Raw genomic sequence first — 18,586 nt, 5'->3', positions numbered from 1 at the left:
ACCAACTTGGGGAGGCAGACCAGTTGGCAATTACAAGCACGACCGAGGAGTTGAACTGGAGTCTACCGAGAAACGTGGAAAGAGCAGGACCTGAACTCGAGACCTGCGGATTTCAAGTCCGGCGCCCTAACCACTCGGGCATGCTGCCTCCGAAACAACAGATAAAGAAACAAACAACTGAGAAATAAACTGAGGGCGAGTAAAATGAGGTATTCAGTTCAGAGAACATTTATTCTCCACTACTTTGGCACACATGTAGCCAACTTTAAATCGAACATACTTGGCATACACTTCCATTCTGAGAAACGTTTAATTATCTATATACATTTCCTTCAAAAACAGGAACTACAAAATGTTTACCTGAAGTATTATTTCTGAAAATCCTCCTCGAATATACGACTAAAATTTGGTCCTTTAATTTCCTAAAGAATAACTCCTATCCCTGAGTCAATCTTTGCCAATACTTGCGATTCACTACTATTGGGCGTAAAAGAAACTATAATTTATTCTCAAAAAATAATTGTATTTCTTTATCATATTAAACCAAACCAAAAAGTGATATGGCCTGGCATTATGTTACGAAAACTACAAAGAAATGAAGCGAGTACAAATTTATGAATATCTTCAGTTCTAATACTATCCCAATGCGACTATTCCACCCAAGGGTTACGCGCAAATTGCTGAATGAAAACCTTGGATGTTAACAAAAGCATTCCGACAAATTCTCGCTATAAGTAAGCTAGACAATACAGAACAAAAAACGATTGTGACCATGCATTCTAATTGCTTTAACACTTTATTGGTCAATTTGTACAGAATTTGCCTGGGTGGCCTTGGTTGGAGTAGTCACATTGCAACTGCCTATTTTCATTTTCTTCGATAGTTTTTTTTTTTTTTTTTTTTTTTCCACTGACTCCGGTTTTGTGTCTACTAAGCCTTCAAATTCCTCACATAAAACGGCTTATAAAAGGTCAAAGCAAAACCGAAAACCACTTTCCCGCGCTTGCCATATGCTACGTATTTTCCCGCGCTTGCCACACGCTACATATTTTCCCGCGCTTTTCACACGCTACACATTTTCCCGCGCTTGCCACAGATAATATGAATTGATTTGAATTTTGATTGGCTGTAAAAATGCGTTGTGTAATAACTTTGGCTCTGGACAGTTATTAGAGAGCCACTTCAACCAGATATTATCCGCAGGCTCTTCAGTAATTTCCCTTAGTTATTGCTACAATAATCTATATTTTCACGAAGAACTTGATACAATAAAGGTAGTAAGAGATGACGAGCCAGACTGTAGTTCCAACCAAGTTCATTGCCAGTAGATCAGCATGTTGCATGTGACCGCTAACTGTCCAGCTGAATGGAAAGTAATTCCCTAATATTTCACTTCCAACGTAAACTAAAATAGAATTCATTCCTGAAAGAAAAGAAAATATTCTATGATTAACAAGGAAAAAAAAAGGAAAATTCATTTCGTATGGTGTCCGGCCTGGTGATTCTCATACCACAATCGCGCGGAAATGCGTCCGCTGTCCACGCAAAGCTGAAACTAATGAACGTTTAGGGGGATTCGACTGTCTCAGTGAGCACTGTACAATAAAATACAACAACTTCATACAGTCTGCATGTAAGAACAATTCTGGTTTACAAAATAACACATGTACGCAATCAATTCAAATGTGTTGTTCGTAAGAACCTGGATGAAAAAAAAACAACAACAACAACAATAACAACTGACTGCACTCTGTTGTACATTTTTTATGATACATTTGCAAAAATTATAAGTACCAACCTGGGTAACAAAATGGCGCTCCATTCCACCAGCCCAACACATCTATCACCAAGTAACAGAATGAAAGGAGTAGAAATGCCATGCCACCAGTTGCAAAGATAAACGACACCGACCTGCAATTTACAAAGCCATCATTAATGCTTAGCTGCATCACTCCTACTACTTTTATCCCCTTTCACTTGTTATTTGTTTCTTCCGATCGAGAGCTTTTAAAATCACAATAAATGTCTACATGTATGCATTGGTCCTGTGTCGCAGGGGCGGATCCAGGATTTTTCTTAGTGGGGGGTGCACCACTAAGGAATGGCGTAACTGACTGGTGAGGTAAACAAATTTTAAACGCGAATACGAAGAAAGCTTCGTCTCAAGGGGGGGGGGGCACCCCCTGCTCCCTCCCCCTAGATTCGCTCCTGTGTCAGTCGTTCCATCATCACAGTCAGATGTAAGAAAAATGCGTAAGGCTATGACTTATCTCATAGACAGATGTTTAATTAACAACACCATACCAAGCGAGTCCACGCGGGATAGCACAGATCAGGCGAACAATAAGTACAAATATAGTTCGTTGTTTTATTTTATTTACTGTTATTTCCAGGTAAGCTACTGAAGGTATTTTCAACTGATTCACTGCTACCTCTGCCTTGCACAACAACGGTGCAGCTCACTTACCACAAATTCTTGTTTAACGGAATGACGCTGTCATTATTCACGCCAGTAAGTCCAAGAGTGATACCGCCCTGAATGAATTAAACAGCACAAATAACATTAAAATAAAATACCACGACACAATACCACAAAACAAGTGTGTGGGTACTCATGATTTATACAAGATTTCGTATTGTTTCCCTTGACCACAGATGGAATAGTGGTTACAATTGCTATAGCCTCCAATGTTAGTTTTGTCGAGGGTAGCTCATTTGATCGAAATATGACAATCTTTACGCTTAAATGAATACGAAATTACCGGCGTCTTTCCTTAACACTCACCAGTAACACGGACCAATATACCCATCGCTTCATTCTAGCTAAGTGATTGGGAAACGTAAACAAGGTGTAACCTGCCTGTAAACGTATAGAAGACATTATTAAACAAGACTGTAAAACCAGCACAGATATTGATAACCGATAATCCCTCAAGTTAATTCTACCATGCAAATAACGTTTAACGGAAGCTGAACTTTGAAAGGCTCTAATATACATAATATGACTCCAAAGCTAAAAATTACAAATTAAATTTTGCCCTTGAGACTCCACAAGATTTTCCTATCACAATTGTTTAATAAGTTGATAGTGCGATCACTAATGAACATTAAGAGTTATCGCGATACCACGACGGCAAAACAACAACAACAAAAAAATACTCGTTTTGCTTTAAAATAAGCAAAACAGCCAACCAAACAGTTCATACCAACGGAGCTGCGGATAAATACTATGTAATCACACATAAAAATGTACTGGATTTTTGTTTTAAGAGGAGGTTGTTTCTTCAGTTCGCATTTACTTTCGTTTTGCATTATGGCTTATAAAAACACGCGCCATTTTGTCATCCAATCAGAAGAAAAACCAAAACCAATCGTGACTCGCTCGCAAACGTTTCCACGCTCCTCGCGTGATTGCCTTTGTGCTTTGTGATTGGTCAGGTTGGTAACTTTGGTGTTGGTTTTACGACACTCAATTAACACAGGTCGGGAGAAATCTGAAAACTAGATTTTTGAAATTCAAAACCAGACCTGAACTCCCAGAAATACCAAGAAGGCAGATGTCAGGGTACCCAATGCGCCTTCTGGATCATAAGGAACTTTCGTTTTGTAGGTTTCCTGAAAAGAAAAACAACTAATCAGGCATGCGGTAAACTCCTCATCGATCATTCATTGTTCGAATTCCCTGTACATGTAGTTCATGAGAGAAACGCACTACTTCAGGGAAAGAGAAACCTTGTTTTATGTAACAAGGTAAATTGTTCTCGCATATTGATCGGTTCTTACTCATGATCTATTGGAGGATAGATGTATAGATCACGCCATTAACATGTTTTGTGTTTCTTTATTATATAAAACAGATAGATTCCATGTTGCTGTGCGTCTGTTCAGTAACAGATCACAGAAGAAAACGTCTAAAGCGTCTAAAGCGTCTAAAGCGTCTAAAGCGTCTCGTCTCATAACCCCTACTGAAATTTCGAGAAAAAAACAGACTGCCAGCAGTCTATTCGGCTAACGTCTCGGGTGCAATTTTTTGTTCTCACCACATTTTGACGTCATCTGTTATCTATTTCTGAACAGACGCACAGGAACATGGAATCTACTTGTCAAATAAATACCATGCAAGTCGGGTGCTGGTAAATGTGATGAGATCCAAAGAAATGTCTATCAATATAACCGGCATTTCCCCCAGTGCAGTTATACGAATCAGGATCAGCAATTCCACCAGGTCCAATGTAACCCCTAAATAACGAAAAAAAAACAATAAAATGAAATATAAATCAGATATGCTCGCGCTTCGCATAAGTCTATAAACGTGCAATAAAGCATAAACTGAAGTCGTTCCAGTGAAACCCGGTCAAGCATTCTCCCTAAAAGTGAGGCAGTGAACACGAATTTATTTTTCATCTTCAAAGTGGAGGGTTGAAACGAAAAATGAAGTGAAATTCCGATCATAAACCAAACTTTCAAGCCTAGGTTCTTCTGATAAATAAAAATTACAATATTTAGATAGGGGCTGATAACCGGAGTACCCGGAGAAAAACCCTCGGGGCAAGCGAGAACCGACAACAAACTCAGCCCATACAAGATACCTGGTGGAATCGAACCCGGGACACAATATGCATTGAAACCTGAAGATTGTGAGAGAATATATATACATACATACATACATACATACATACATACATACATACATACATACATACATACATACATACATACATACATACATACATACATACATACATACATACATACATACATACATACATACATACATACATACATACATACATACATACATACATACATACATACATACATACATACATACATACATACATACATACATACATACATACATACATACATACATACATACATACATACATACATACATACATACATACATACATACATACATACATACATACATACATACATACATACATACATACATACATACATACATACATACATACATACATACATACATACATACATACATACATACATACATACATACATACATACATACATACATACATACATACATACATACATACATACATACATACATACATACATACATACATACATACATACATACATACATACATACATACATACATACATACATACATACATACATACATACATACATACATACATACATACATACATACATACATACATACATACATACATACATACATACATACATACATACATACATACATACATACATACATACATACATACATACATACATACATACATACATACATACATACATACATACATACATACATACATACATACATACATACATACATACATACATACATACATACATACATACATACATACATACATACATACATACATACATACATACATACATACATACATACATACATACATACATACATACATACATACATACATACATACATACATACATACATACATACATACATACATACATACATACATACATACATACATACATACATACATACATACATACATACATACATACATACATACATACATACATACATACATACATACATACATACATACATACATACATACATACATACATACATACATACATACATACATACATACATACATACATACATACATACATACATACATACATACATACATACATACATACATACATACATACATACATACATACATACATACATACATACATACATACATACATACATACATACATACATACATACATACATACATACATACATACATACATACATACATACATACATACATACATACATACATACATACATACATACATACATACATACATACATACATACATACATACATACATACATACATACATACATACATACATACATACATACATACATACATACATACATACATACATACATACATACATACATACATACATACATACATACATACATACATACATACATACATACATACATACATACATACATACATACATACATACATACATACATACATACATACATACATACATACATACATACATACATACATACATACATACATACATACATACATACATACATACATACATACATACATACATACATACATACATACATACATACATACATACATACATACATACATACATACATACATACATACATACATACATACTCACCGCGGACAGCCAGACATTTGAAGGGCAAATGTGACAATAACATAGATTGCCAACACACCGAGCATCACCAGCCACTGACCCCAAAGTGCTACAATGTCTCTAACAGGATTCCACCACGAACCCACCGGCTGTAGAGTTTAAAAGCATTTTACTCACAGTTATTGTACAATTTCAATGAACAACACTTTATCCTTGGCTAAGAATTCAGTCTATACTGCACATTCACGACAACGTCACAGACGAGTGTCACAGACAGATTCACAAATGAACAGAAAGACCGACTGACTGACTGACTGACTGACTGGTTGGTTGACAGATTGACTGACTATCTGACTGACTGACTGGCCGACTGACCGTCTGTCTGTCTGACTGGCTGAAAGACTGACTGGCGCAGACTGACTGACTGACTTTACTGACTGACAGACCAAAGAGCAACAGACGACAAACCTACAGACAGACAGACAGACAGACAGACAGACAAACAAACAGACAGACAGATGGGTAGGTGGATGGATGGACAGAGGGAGAAACAACAAGAAATACACAGTAGGCAATAAACTGGCAAAGAACAAACAAACGAAAAGCAAAGAGAACAAAACCCTCCAAAAAGAGAGGAGTTTAAGAAGGTATTTACCAAGACAGAATCCATCCCAGGATTTATGACTAGTTGAAGTAATGCAATGATAAAGTAACAAGCAGCAAATCTTTGCAGAACTCCAGGTATCCTGTAGTGAGCAAGGTCTGCATCTGTACATGTAGAGCGATGTATGACATATTAGAACAGACTTCAATGCATGCATGGTAAGGAAACCTGCATTTCCCTAGCCCTTCGAATTGTTAAATAATGTTAGTACAATAGTACTTATTGTAACTTTGCAAAAACAGGCTCTACGTATAATCACATTCTCGAGACGAGATGCTCAGTCCAGGCCTTTATTTTCACAGTTAGGCTTAATTAAATTCATGGATCTGGTTACTATGCAAACTGCCGTTTTTATGTTTCAGTATTACCATAATCTATTACCTAAGGTCTTTGAAAATTACTTTACCTGCATGTCATCTAAACATAACTATAATACTAGGCTAGCATCTAAAACAACACATTATATCGACCAGGTTAGAACTAACTATGGTAAATTCTATCTACATTTCTCTGGTCCTTCTATCTGGAACAATTTGGATGAAGAGATAAAAAGTTTATCTCCGCGTTTATTTAAACAAACCTTGACTAAGCAATTTCTAAGTTCTTATGCTTGTATTTTTTCTTTAAGTTACTATCGCTCTTAATTAAACAATGCTCTGTCTATAACTGGTACTGCTACTACTTATAATTCTTTTTATATCAACATCTATATATTTTTTTTTCTCTTTCTACCTCTTCTTTTCTTTATTTTTCCTACAACCGATTTAAAGCGTAATAATTCTTGTAACTACTCAGCTCGTTCAGTTTTTGCTATTTTGAGTAATTTTGTTGCTTATTTAAGTTTAATGTATTCTTTTGTTGAATGATATTCTATGTATTACGCAAAATAAAATGGTTGTTGTGGTGGTTGTTGTTGTTGTTGTTGTTGTTGTTAGAAAAATCACAAAAATTGTTATTTATATAGGTCAGGAATGACCGGCGCCACACATGAAGATTGAAACACAATGTTAACACGCCTCAAGTCATTTAGAATACAGTGGCAGTTTTTAATGTTCCTACATGTACATGTATAAAGTGCTGTCAATAGCACTGACTTACAATTGCTTACAAAGAGCCCCAATCCAAACAGAATGATGGTACGGCGTACAATCTTGACACAAATAGTCAATGGCCTCACTTGGCGATGTCTCAGGGATCGGAATGAAATTACTATAGAAACTCCCATGATCCACATAAACCTGGTGAAACACAGAGTAAAAGAAATCCAGGAAAGCTTTCCACAATCTTTTATTATGTTTAGGATATTTTAATAAGAAAAAGGAAACAAAAAGGACGAAAACATACATAATGTACATAAACGAATATTAAATACATACTGTACATATCGCTAAAAAATGTTGATTGGTAACTGCGAGAAGTCCTGATACCATTGTGTAACGAAAATTGATCGTTGCGCTTTTTCTTTTAGTTTATGGTTTGTGGTTATCAGTGACGTTTTGAGGCCGTTCTGTTGAAAGCGTTTCCAACTAGTTTTAGTTTCCCTGTTGGAATCGCTTTGAAACGGCCTCAAAACGTCACGGAAACACAGGAAGCACACAAAAGAGTCGAAATTAGTCGTTCTCACTGAATTTCAGTTGCATATTCCGAATTGTTATAAACGGTCGTTACATTCACATATACAAACTCTTATATTTACGCTGTGTTATGCAACTGAATGTAACGATCAAAATGTTCACCCTCTTTAACCCCCCTCTACACGTTTAAAATTTCCGCAAATTTATAACAGAAACTGAAAATAAGTGGTTATTTGGAGGAATGTGCTAAGTGGCAAGAATTATTTTTGTTACTTAGGGAAACACGCCACAACTACTCTAAATGAATGGTTTCCACACTGTACATGCGCATTCCAACATACCATGGAAACACAAGATCTGCCACTGTAAGTCCTGTCAAGTTTAAAACAAAGAACTATATCAAACTAGCTTACAAAAAGCAAGTGAACATGTGAATTAACAACCGAACATTTTTTTTTTTCAGATTTAATCTACTCTGTAAGATACCTACGTCATGTACCAACAGCCGTATGTCCCAAATTGTTATAGAAATTTTGATATAATAACTCAGGTACAAGCAGATATAAATGTATGTACACATAGGCCTGTAATAAAACTCTAAATAGAATGAAATTTTGCACACTTCCCTTTATAGTATTAGTGCTACGGGGAGGTGCATGTACTTCTTGATTATGTATTTTCCAGCACTCTACTAATTCTTTAGAAGAAACTCACCATTCCATCTGGCATGTTTGAAAAAGTAATATCCACCTCCCCCATAGTTCACAAAGATCATTATTGTCAGAGCAATCCTACAAAAAAAGAAATGTTTATAAACGGTCGATATCAAAATCTATTCATGCATCTACAAGATTGAAGCCAGACAAACTCTCAAGCAGATTTTCCTCACTGTCTGCTACAAAACAGAGTCAAGTTTATGTCACTGTAACAACAGCTTCTCCTGTCAGTTTCCAAGGTAGTATTGAGTGATTCAGGGGCTACTCTAGAAAGTTTTATATGGGGAGGCTCTGCCGCGAGGTTCAACCCCTTACCCTTCTGTACAGCATTTTGACAGAAAAGCTACCACTTTTGTATACCTTTTACTGATGAAAAAGTTACCTCTTTCACATACCTACTTAACAACACTCCATCTCTTTTCTAAATGCAGGGGATGAAGTTAGGAACAATAATGGGTGAACACCGAGCATTACCAGAGGAGATGTTAACCAAAAAAGAAGTTTTATTTGTTCAGTTCTTGTTGTGGCAGAAGTCGAGATACTCCAATCTCCCTAACCTTTCAGGTACCTCAACTTGTGAAATCCCAACCCTTCAATATACCGGAAGCCTGAGAAAGGTACCCATTTTGGGTGGAGCCTCCCTATAACAGCCACTTTCGGGAGAACCCCCTCCCCCAGGAGTATACAGTATAGGCTACTCGAGCATTTCAATGTTGGGCTCCCTGCTACAGTATATGCCAGTAGCCTTACGAACATACCACTGTGTGGGTTTATTCAGTGTGGCTGTATGGCTGGCACTGTGAGAGAAAAGGACTTTTCTCAAGAACAGTCACCACAAACATGTGTGTCTAGATACAACAGCATTTAAACTCACCCACGAAATGTATCCAGTGACTTGAGTCTTTGCTTCTTTATTTGTTTTTCTGGCTGCAAAAGGAAGGAAAAGCTTGCATTTAAAGCTACACTGTATATTTATGGATGATACTAAAATCAAATAGCTGGTTGGTGTGATTTTGATTACTTTGTTTCCTAAGAACATGTATAAGTAACTTCATTGCCTGCACTGTGTATTATTCATACGAAGGAAGTTCAGTACAATAATATACTACAGTAGAACCCCTACTAACAGCCACCCCATTAATACGGCCCTCTTGTTATTATGGCCACTTTATTCTGGCCCAAACAACAGTTCAGTCACTCGGGTTTGTTTTGTTTTGTTTAGTGTTGTTTTTTTTAATTTAAAGAACCCCTTTAATACGGCCACCCCATTCATACAGCCAGATTTTTGTGGCCTGTTGGTGACTGGATTAATAGAGTTCCACTGTACATGTAATTAACATGAAAACAACAGTAGACCCCTTTAAATCCGGCCACCGAAGGCCTGCAAAACTCTAGCATTATTAATGAGTTGGCTGTATTAAAGGGGTTGAAAATGACTGGCTGAGTTTTTGTTTGGGCCACAATAATGAGGTGGCCCCAGGGCAGGGTTCCACCGTTCCAGTAGAGTATAAGATATTCATCCAACTAAAAACAAAATAAAAATTATAATTAACACACCATATCATCATGATCCACAGGACTCTCAGACCCATTGAAAGTGGGGCTTCCAAGATCCTGGAGGATTTGAAAAACAAAAGAGAAAAATAATATAATTGACATTTAATTTAGCACAGAAGGTGGATTACTACCCCTGGTGTCAATACCAGAAAGCTTGCAAGGATTGAGTGGGTGCATGGAAAAAGACCCTTGGTGACATCTGATAGTCAGAGACTGCAAGATTCTCCTCAAAAATTGCTTTTTGATTCCTTCTACAAAAAGGAGAATTTGACCTGAGATCAAGAGTCACTTGAAGCTTATTTCCACACATCACTTTAATTAATATATAGCACCAGAATGTGCTTCAACAAAAACCACATTTATTTTAATTCTAATTTTCCCCCTAACACCATCAGACACACACATAGATCTACACTTTGATGCCTTCAAATTACACTTTTAATTGTTACAAGTCATGTACGGGTGAAGCGCAAACGCTGAATATCCCCAGGCAGAGTGGGCAGCTGGCTGGTAAAACTGCCTTGTTTCCTGAGTCACAGAAATAATGATTGTTGTCATCCTGGATTTGCCAGGATATTCAAGTTGAACAATATCCTACAGGTACAGTAAGTCATTCTAATTGAAGAAGTTCCTTTTCAAAACATTTTCCCCAAATATTTTTTACTGTATATCTACCATATAATTATTTGATCCCTTACTGCATTTATAAGACTTTCTATGTCATGAAACAGTCTCCAGTTGACCAACAGGTTGTACCTCCTACGAATGGGAAATAGTCACAAAATTAAAACAAATAAAGAAATAAAAAAAAAATTAAAAATAAAATATTAAAAAATATATAAATTAATGTTTAATAAACATATAAGTGATCCAATAGTTTTCACAGTTAATGTTAAGCCTGATAGAAAGATAAGAGAAAGTAAGCAAAGAATTTAATTTTGTAGCTATAAGTCTAGACTGTACCTGAATATTACAAACCAGAGGTTGCTTTCTATCTTTTAAAATTAGGTAGGAAAAAATACATTACACATGTCAACACCATGATTAATAACTAATCAATAAGTTAAGAGTGAAATGCACCTGTCCAACAATGAAAAAATCGTGAATTTGGCAGTTCAACTTCATGGCAGCGTTTTCAAACTACACTAACTGGCTAAATGTCACTTGAGGCCCAAATTCTTACCTCAACAGATACAGCAGCACATTCCATAAAATTGCAGCTCCCAAAATAGCCAAAAAGGCATACAGTAGAGCTGAAGACAAAGAAAATATTAGAAAATATTACTAACGGTATATACCAATAAGGTGTTGTGTGAAGTATGACATGTTCACAACTTTTGAATATTCAGTCCTGCTACATGTAAGTACTATATTTGAAGCTGCAAGAGTCACCGAGTGCAAGTTAGTGCATTTAAAAATTTCAGTCTCACAACTGGGATGAGTTACATTATACTTGTTGAATTCTGAGGTTTACACTGAAAATTCAAAATGAAACTAAAATGAAATTTGTTCAATCAGTGTTTCCTATAATGAAGTTCTCTAAAAAATTGAGTGCTGATAAAATGGACAACTCCTTCCAAATTAAACATAACTTCTAAAACATGTACATGCGAGTGCTCAAAATATATTATAAACTGACCACATTCAAGTATAACAGTTTGTTTGTTTATCTATATTCCCATTTAGAAATATAATAACAACATATCAATGTATAAATTATAGGCAAGGAAGCCTAGAAAAGCCAAAAATGTAAAGAACAGCTACCTTAAAATATCTAGGTCTTAATAAGAGAATAAAAATGTTGTTAAGCAAAACTAACCGTGCAAATGCGCAAAAGAAAAGGAAGGGGAAAAAAGCGGAAAAAGCACACACAAGCACACTAAGAGAAGTAAGATATACTTGCACCAAGAAAGATGACTTAAGTTTAGAGGTGAACATAGAAATACTAGAGGCATTTTAAATTTCAGTGCTGAGAGAATAAATAAAATGGGGCCTTGAAAACAGAGAGAGAATTTCTTAACATTTTTCCTACAATAAGGTAACAGTTTGGGCAAAAGTTAGCTGCCTTAGTTTTAAGTTTTATTGAAAGAGAGGTTCTAAATTACTTCACTGCCTACAGTACATGTATACGTGAATAAGAGGTAGCCATTTGAATATACATAAGCTGTTTAATCAAATAATTTTTCTTGAGATTTTCAAAATATATCATATAGCACTTAACAAAATACCCCTTTTGAGTTTCTGATTACAAATTATTATAATTGACTAAATGTCTAGCCCGCAAGACAGAGATTCCCTTCTTTTTCTGCTCTGTCTCACAGGGTGAATGCACTGGGATAACATATTACAATGGTTTACAATAGATTATGATTGCTCAAAAAATTAATAAGCTTGTACTCACGCCAGTATACATTATCTGGTTTTTCCTTCCTCTCGAGTGCACAGGCTGTATTTTCTTTGAAAGCACGAATCTTATAAGAATACAAGCCATGTTCTCCAAAACTGTACTGCACTGGACTACAAAACAAAATGTTTACTGGGAACAGTTGAACCTCAATTATCCGGACTTGTTGGGACTAAACAAAATACATGTAGTCCAGATAATCAAGGGTCTGGATAATCAAAAATATGAATATTAATGAAGAACAAAACTGTTTAAATAAAGCAACATTTAATAATGAAACAACACTTTTACAAATCACTTGGAAAACAATATGGTCTACTGTACATCTTGAACCACTAAACTCGATCTGAACCAATCAGAACTCATTCAAGTGTTCTTCATTAGTTACGACATGTGCATGCGCTGCTTTTGCTCTTTAAAAGCAAAACAAACTCGCTTTTGACTGCACTTTTCAATGCTATAGTTTTAAAAAGAATATTGCTACAGATCTTGATCACGATGAATAAATATTCATGACAAAATTGGGACTAGAGAAAAAGTCTGGATAATCGAGAAACCCAGATAATTTAGGTACGGATAATCGAGGTTCGACTGTACTTATACAAGCTCAGATCATATCCTGAAAAACAATATAACAAAGTAGTTGTAACAAAAGTGGTTTCCTACAATTTGAGAGAAATCTTATTTGAACATTGGGAAAATGACTCAAAACCTCACAACATACTAACACCATATCCTAATTCTTTCCGCCCCTGATAAATGCCGAGTTCAAATGAATGAAAACAGAGTCTACCAATCCTAATTTTAAAAAACTTGTCCCTGGCAGTTTTTCAAATTAATTATCACCATCTAATGTGAAGAGCAGCATTTATTTGAACCCAGCCTCATGTGACTGATTCCCACAATTACATGTAGCAAGGTGCACCAGCAATGGGCGACAAAAGTACAAAAGTACATGTAGTTGAGACAGTTCACTGAATCAAGTGCTAATTGTAATAAAATTATTTCACTTATTCCATTTCAAATCCAGTTTACATTGACAGCCACCTCCCCCCCCCCCCTCCTCTTCCACCCCTTCCCCTTTTCAATGTTGTACAGGAAAGAGGCAAGTTCTAGAGAGGGGAAATCCAACATTGCTTTGGGGGGAGGGGGTTTTGTCGTACGGTTGAGGTTGGAAATTCACCTTAGTACTCTAAAACAGCAAAGTGTCTCAGCACTTTAATTTTGTTGCCCTTCGAGGGTCCAAAATTTTTTATACAATTGTTGGTTCTACAAGCCTGATTTTAATCAGTAAAATACCATGCAGTGAAGCCCTGTCAATATTACCAGCAGCTAAGGGATATGCAAAAGTGTCTGTAATAAGCAGGAGTCTTTAGGAAGTAGATACCTATAAAGTTAGGTGTTACTTGTACTGCTAGTAACTCCATTTTTAAAATAAACCTCTTCTAATCAGTATTCATTGTTTTTAGAACAAACTAATACTAACATAAATTTACATTGTTAACTATTACATGCTGTTTAACTTTGGTGATCAACTTCCCTGTTTATCAGAATCTGCTCTAGATAGATAACAACAGCAGCACCTTTTCATATCATACCTGTCCTTTTTCTGTCATGTGCAAACTTTCAAGAATCAATTTTGTGCATAAAAAATAATGCTTTGTTTACTACTGTAAGTTATACTTACTGGCATACTATTTTGTCCTTCACGGAGCTATTGACAGCCAGTGTGAAACTAAAATTGGTTGGTACTGTTATGTTACATATAAATCCCTTTGACAAATTTTCTATTATAAGCTGAAGACCACACTATATTGGGAAAATAAAAAGAAATCCAATTTAATATGTTGCTTATGGCCTACAAAGCAAGGGGAGAAAAATAGGTATTTGTCTCAACTAACAATGCAACCTTTGGACAGTCTGGGCACAGAGCTTCTCACTTGAAAATGATTGTCAAGAATGTCTGACTGATGAACAGCTCAAGTAGTGATGGAGATACGGATGGATAGGTAGGGATTTGAAAAAGTTTTTAAAAAGTACAGCTGTAGAAAGCAAAAACTGTACAGCAGGTAGCTACTGGGCAGTTCAATTTTTACTATGATGTCATTAATTCAAGAGACAGTAGGAAGCATATTTAGCTGAAAGTGCTTGACATTACATTGTAGACTGCAAATTTTGCTGGTTGCCAGCTGATGGACTGAATGTCAGTCTGCCAGTCACTGGCAGTCTGTTTGACTGCCTGACTGGTTGACCTGTTGACCAACTCAAAACTGAGTGCCTGTCTGTCTTATCACAGAAAGACAGGCAGAGAGTGGCATGGACAGACTGACAGATGGGCAAACAGACATATGGACAGACAGACAAGTCTATCTGTCTGTGTCTGTCAGCCTAATTTATATTCTGTCTGTCTCTCTGACTGGTCAGTTGATTGTGTGACAAACATTAGTGTAACTGACTAACTAACTGACTAACTGTCTGATCAATGACTGACTGACTATCTACATGTATCTACATGTATATATCTCTATATCCATCTATCTATCTGAATCTGTCTGTCTGTGTGCCTGTCTGTCCGTCTGTCTGTCTTTGTGCTAGATGACAGATTCACTGGCTATCAGTACCTGAGTCCCTAACTGCTTGATTGACCCTATTTATATTTACAATACCTTGTGACAGTTGCTTGAGACACCAAACACATTGACTGGATTTTTCATATCAGAGTTCAGCATTACCAAGGCTGTGTCCATTCGTAATGATTTTGGGTCATCATACTTGTGTTTGTCACACTGTGCACTCTGACTACCAAGACCTAATGTACATGATATACAGTCAGTTTCACAAAGTCAGTAATCATAGCATAGTAGAGTGTGGAGCTGGGACCTCACCCAGCTGAATCTGTGGCTACCCCAAGACAAGAACTGGGAGATAAGAGGGCATGCACAGAAAGATTTTTTCAAAACTGTGGCCATGCCTGATCACATATTCAAACATGCTTTGAAGCGAGTTTCCTTTAGGGTGGCTTCATATGGTAATCATTTAAGGCGTTGTGCGTGCAAGTGTTATGTTTTGAATGTTGTTTTTGCATTCGCTTTCACACCTAGTCCTCTCAAACTTATTACACGTAATAAGCAATGATTAAATACTGTTTTGCTATCATCTCTGTTAAAATTTTGAGATTTAGTCTTAAATTATAAAAGCCCAAACAAATGTGTTTTTACTGTTTTTATGGCTTTATTTGTGATTTTCAATTATTTCCTTCGGTGAAACCTTTCAAAATTTTTACATCACATCGCTTCCTGCGGGATACGAATTTTAAAAACGAAAAAAGTAGGGTTTGTAAAGGCGGTTTTTTCGATATTTTCAAATTTATGTCTTTTACCGCTGCAAAGAATCTGGTCTTTTAGATTCCCCTGAAAAACGAGCTCCAACTTAAGTAAAATATTTACTACCAATCTGCCAAATTTTATGGAATTTCACCGAAGGAAACGCAAGAAAATTCACTGTCAGTTTTGCTTTTTGTGCTCTGTTGACGTCATAAAACATCAAAAAACACTGGCGTTTTCCTTTGAGTGCGTGCAGATTACTTCCTCAGCCCTCGTGCGATCGTAAAACTATAGAGAAGCCACCTTAAGTCAGTGTGCCTAATGGGCTTTGTCTGCAAGATATCTGGGAACAAGATAATCTGTCAACATCAACAGACACCAACATGGCCATCAAATCATTGTTCTGGGACACTAATATGGCTGTCTTGACATCATGCAAAAATACTCTGTAGGAAATACAGTAAGGTATATTCATGTGTCTAACTGGTCAACTGTCACTATCATAAGTATGCTATGACGTCAACTCTGTTCAGATAAAATGTTTGATTCCTCAATCATTGGAAAGTCAACAAATTATTAGTTTAAACTTTCTTAATCAAATTTACAACATATATTTGTATGAGGTCACATAATAACAGTCTGTTGTTCAAATTTTAGTCTATCAATTTTCATCACGCGCGGACTTCGGCTGCCATCTGAAATCACATGATTCGGTGAGAAATAATTTTTACATGTAACTATTCTGAGCTAAGTTAAAATCAAGGCAAAGAAGGAAAACATCTTAGGTTCGTTTAAAGACACCTGAATAAATAGCAAACATTAATTCGCGCGAGAGTAAGCCTATCGCTGAAGCTTAAGCTAGCAACCTACAAAGGCGGCCACCAAGCACAGAAGTACAGCGACTCGTCAGAATTTTGGAAAACTGACAACTCGCAAGATTCATATCATTTCATGTATCTGTGTACTTTACGCCAAGTATCGAGACTTGTAACGCATACATTTAGAGCACACTCACCTAATCTCTGAGTAGACAGCACTGCCAAGATCAAAAATATCACCGAAAACGCCATAAATACTCTTCCGTCCTCTGCACGGAATTCCATGAAACGATCACGGCCGTGAGGAACTAGAACTAGATAGACTGGGGCCGGAAACGATTTCATTTCATTTCCTGCTTTTCCTGTATTTTACTACGTGCGTCCGATCAGAACTGTTGATCTCCAAGATTTTATTCTTGAAAGGGACAGTAACAAGACTAATAATTTCGTTTTGGAAAATTCAAATCCTTTTTCGAGATTTTGGGGAAGGGAAATTATTAGAATCTTTTCAAAACGCAAGTGAAATTGTTTCTTAATTTCACGACTAGTATGTCATTTGAGTTAATACCTATTAATAATATGGGTGAGAAATTACACTTAAAATCTTGGGTTTTTGACAGGCAGGTATGTTTGGCAGGTTGCAGGTTGTTTTGCACCCGAGTGAGTCTACTCTAGCACTTCGGTTAGCCTGAATAGCACTTCGGTCAGCCTAAATTAGCTTAGGTTGCTTGCGGTTAGCCTTTGAGTTTATACTGGGGTTTATTCGACCCAAATAAACAAGTCGTTTTAAACTGCAATCTGCAACCTGCAAAATATACCTGCCGGTTTTTGAATCGCATATTGCGTCGAGCAATTTCGCTCCAAACGTTACCGTGGCAATTTTGTAATTCCACAAGGGAAATCATAATTATATACATTCGTATTAACGCTGAAATTTCGCGCCAAAGTTGAGGACTAATTTGTCCCCGGGGGGGGGGGGGGAGGACTCCAGTGAAAAAAGGACGTGCTCGTCGTACGTTTTAGAGATTAAAAAAGTGGTTTTGGTAGCTCTTAGGGAGTTGAGCCTCAAAAGGTCCACAGCAGGAGCTTTTGCGGTACCTTTTATAGGGTATTGAGCGGGAAAAAAAATGACAGGAGATATTTGAAAATCTTTTAACTATTAATTTTGTCTCAAAATTAGCACCTCTATTATAAGGGAGTAAAAAAAAAAAAAAAAAAGGAAAAAGAAAAGAAAAGAAAAAGCCACAGCCACAAGACAGAAACTTGGTACCTCTTAGGATTTTTTTTTTTCAAAATTTCCGACGATCACCCCCGTCCTCTTTATATTGGAGTCCCCCCGGGTAATTTGTCGT

The 18,586-nt window shown here is 36.5% G+C and overlaps 1 protein-coding gene across 1 annotated transcript; it reads right to left on the bottom strand.

Moving 5' to 3' along the window:
- Positions 1 to 205: 205 nt before the first annotated feature.
- On the bottom strand, positions 206 to 17,544 carry LOC110053849 (heparan-alpha-glucosaminide N-acetyltransferase-like). The gene is made up of 19 exons (XM_020760147.2): positions 17,432 to 17,544; positions 15,760 to 15,902; positions 14,781 to 14,902; positions 13,091 to 13,206; positions 11,873 to 11,942; positions 11,388 to 11,448; positions 10,690 to 10,746; positions 10,007 to 10,059; positions 9,131 to 9,207; positions 8,758 to 8,788; positions 7,941 to 8,080; positions 6,834 to 6,946; positions 6,200 to 6,327; positions 4,116 to 4,239; positions 3,529 to 3,615; positions 2,786 to 2,860; positions 2,468 to 2,535; positions 1,799 to 1,911; positions 206 to 1,423 (listed from the first exon to the last, which is right to left on the bottom strand). The coding sequence occupies exons 1-19, from the start codon at positions 17,517 to 17,519 to the stop codon at positions 1,242 to 1,244; spliced, it is 1,848 nt and encodes a 615-aa protein (XP_020615806.2). The 5' UTR covers positions 17,520 to 17,544; the 3' UTR covers positions 206 to 1,241.
- Positions 17,545 to 18,586: the final 1,042 nt, after the last annotated feature.

The sequence above is a fragment of the Orbicella faveolata genome, unplaced genomic scaffold (genome assembly GCF_042242905.1).
Source record: "Orbicella faveolata isolate gen_17 unplaced genomic scaffold, um_ofav_v1 contig_36, whole genome shotgun sequence".
In the NCBI taxonomy this organism is placed as follows: Eukaryota; Metazoa; Cnidaria; class Anthozoa; order Scleractinia; family Merulinidae; genus Orbicella; species Orbicella faveolata.
The sequence above is the reverse complement of the archived record's forward strand: the minus strand, read 5'-3'. Positions and strand labels throughout refer to the sequence as shown.

Excerpts from the sequence above, each read along its gene's own strand:
- LOC110053849 (XM_020760147.2), bottom strand. The coding sequence starts at position 17,519 with ATGGAATTCCGTGCAGAGGACGGAAGAGTATTTATGGCGTTTTCGGTG. Across the intron at positions 9,208-10,006 it reads TCACTGGATACATTTCGTGG|GATTGCTCTGACAATAATGA; the intron begins GTGAGTTTAAAT and ends CTTTTTTTGTAG. Across the intron at positions 6,328-6,833 it reads CTGGGATGGATTCTGTCTTG|CCGGTGGGTTCGTGGTGGAA; the intron begins GTAAATACCTTC and ends TAAACTCTACAG.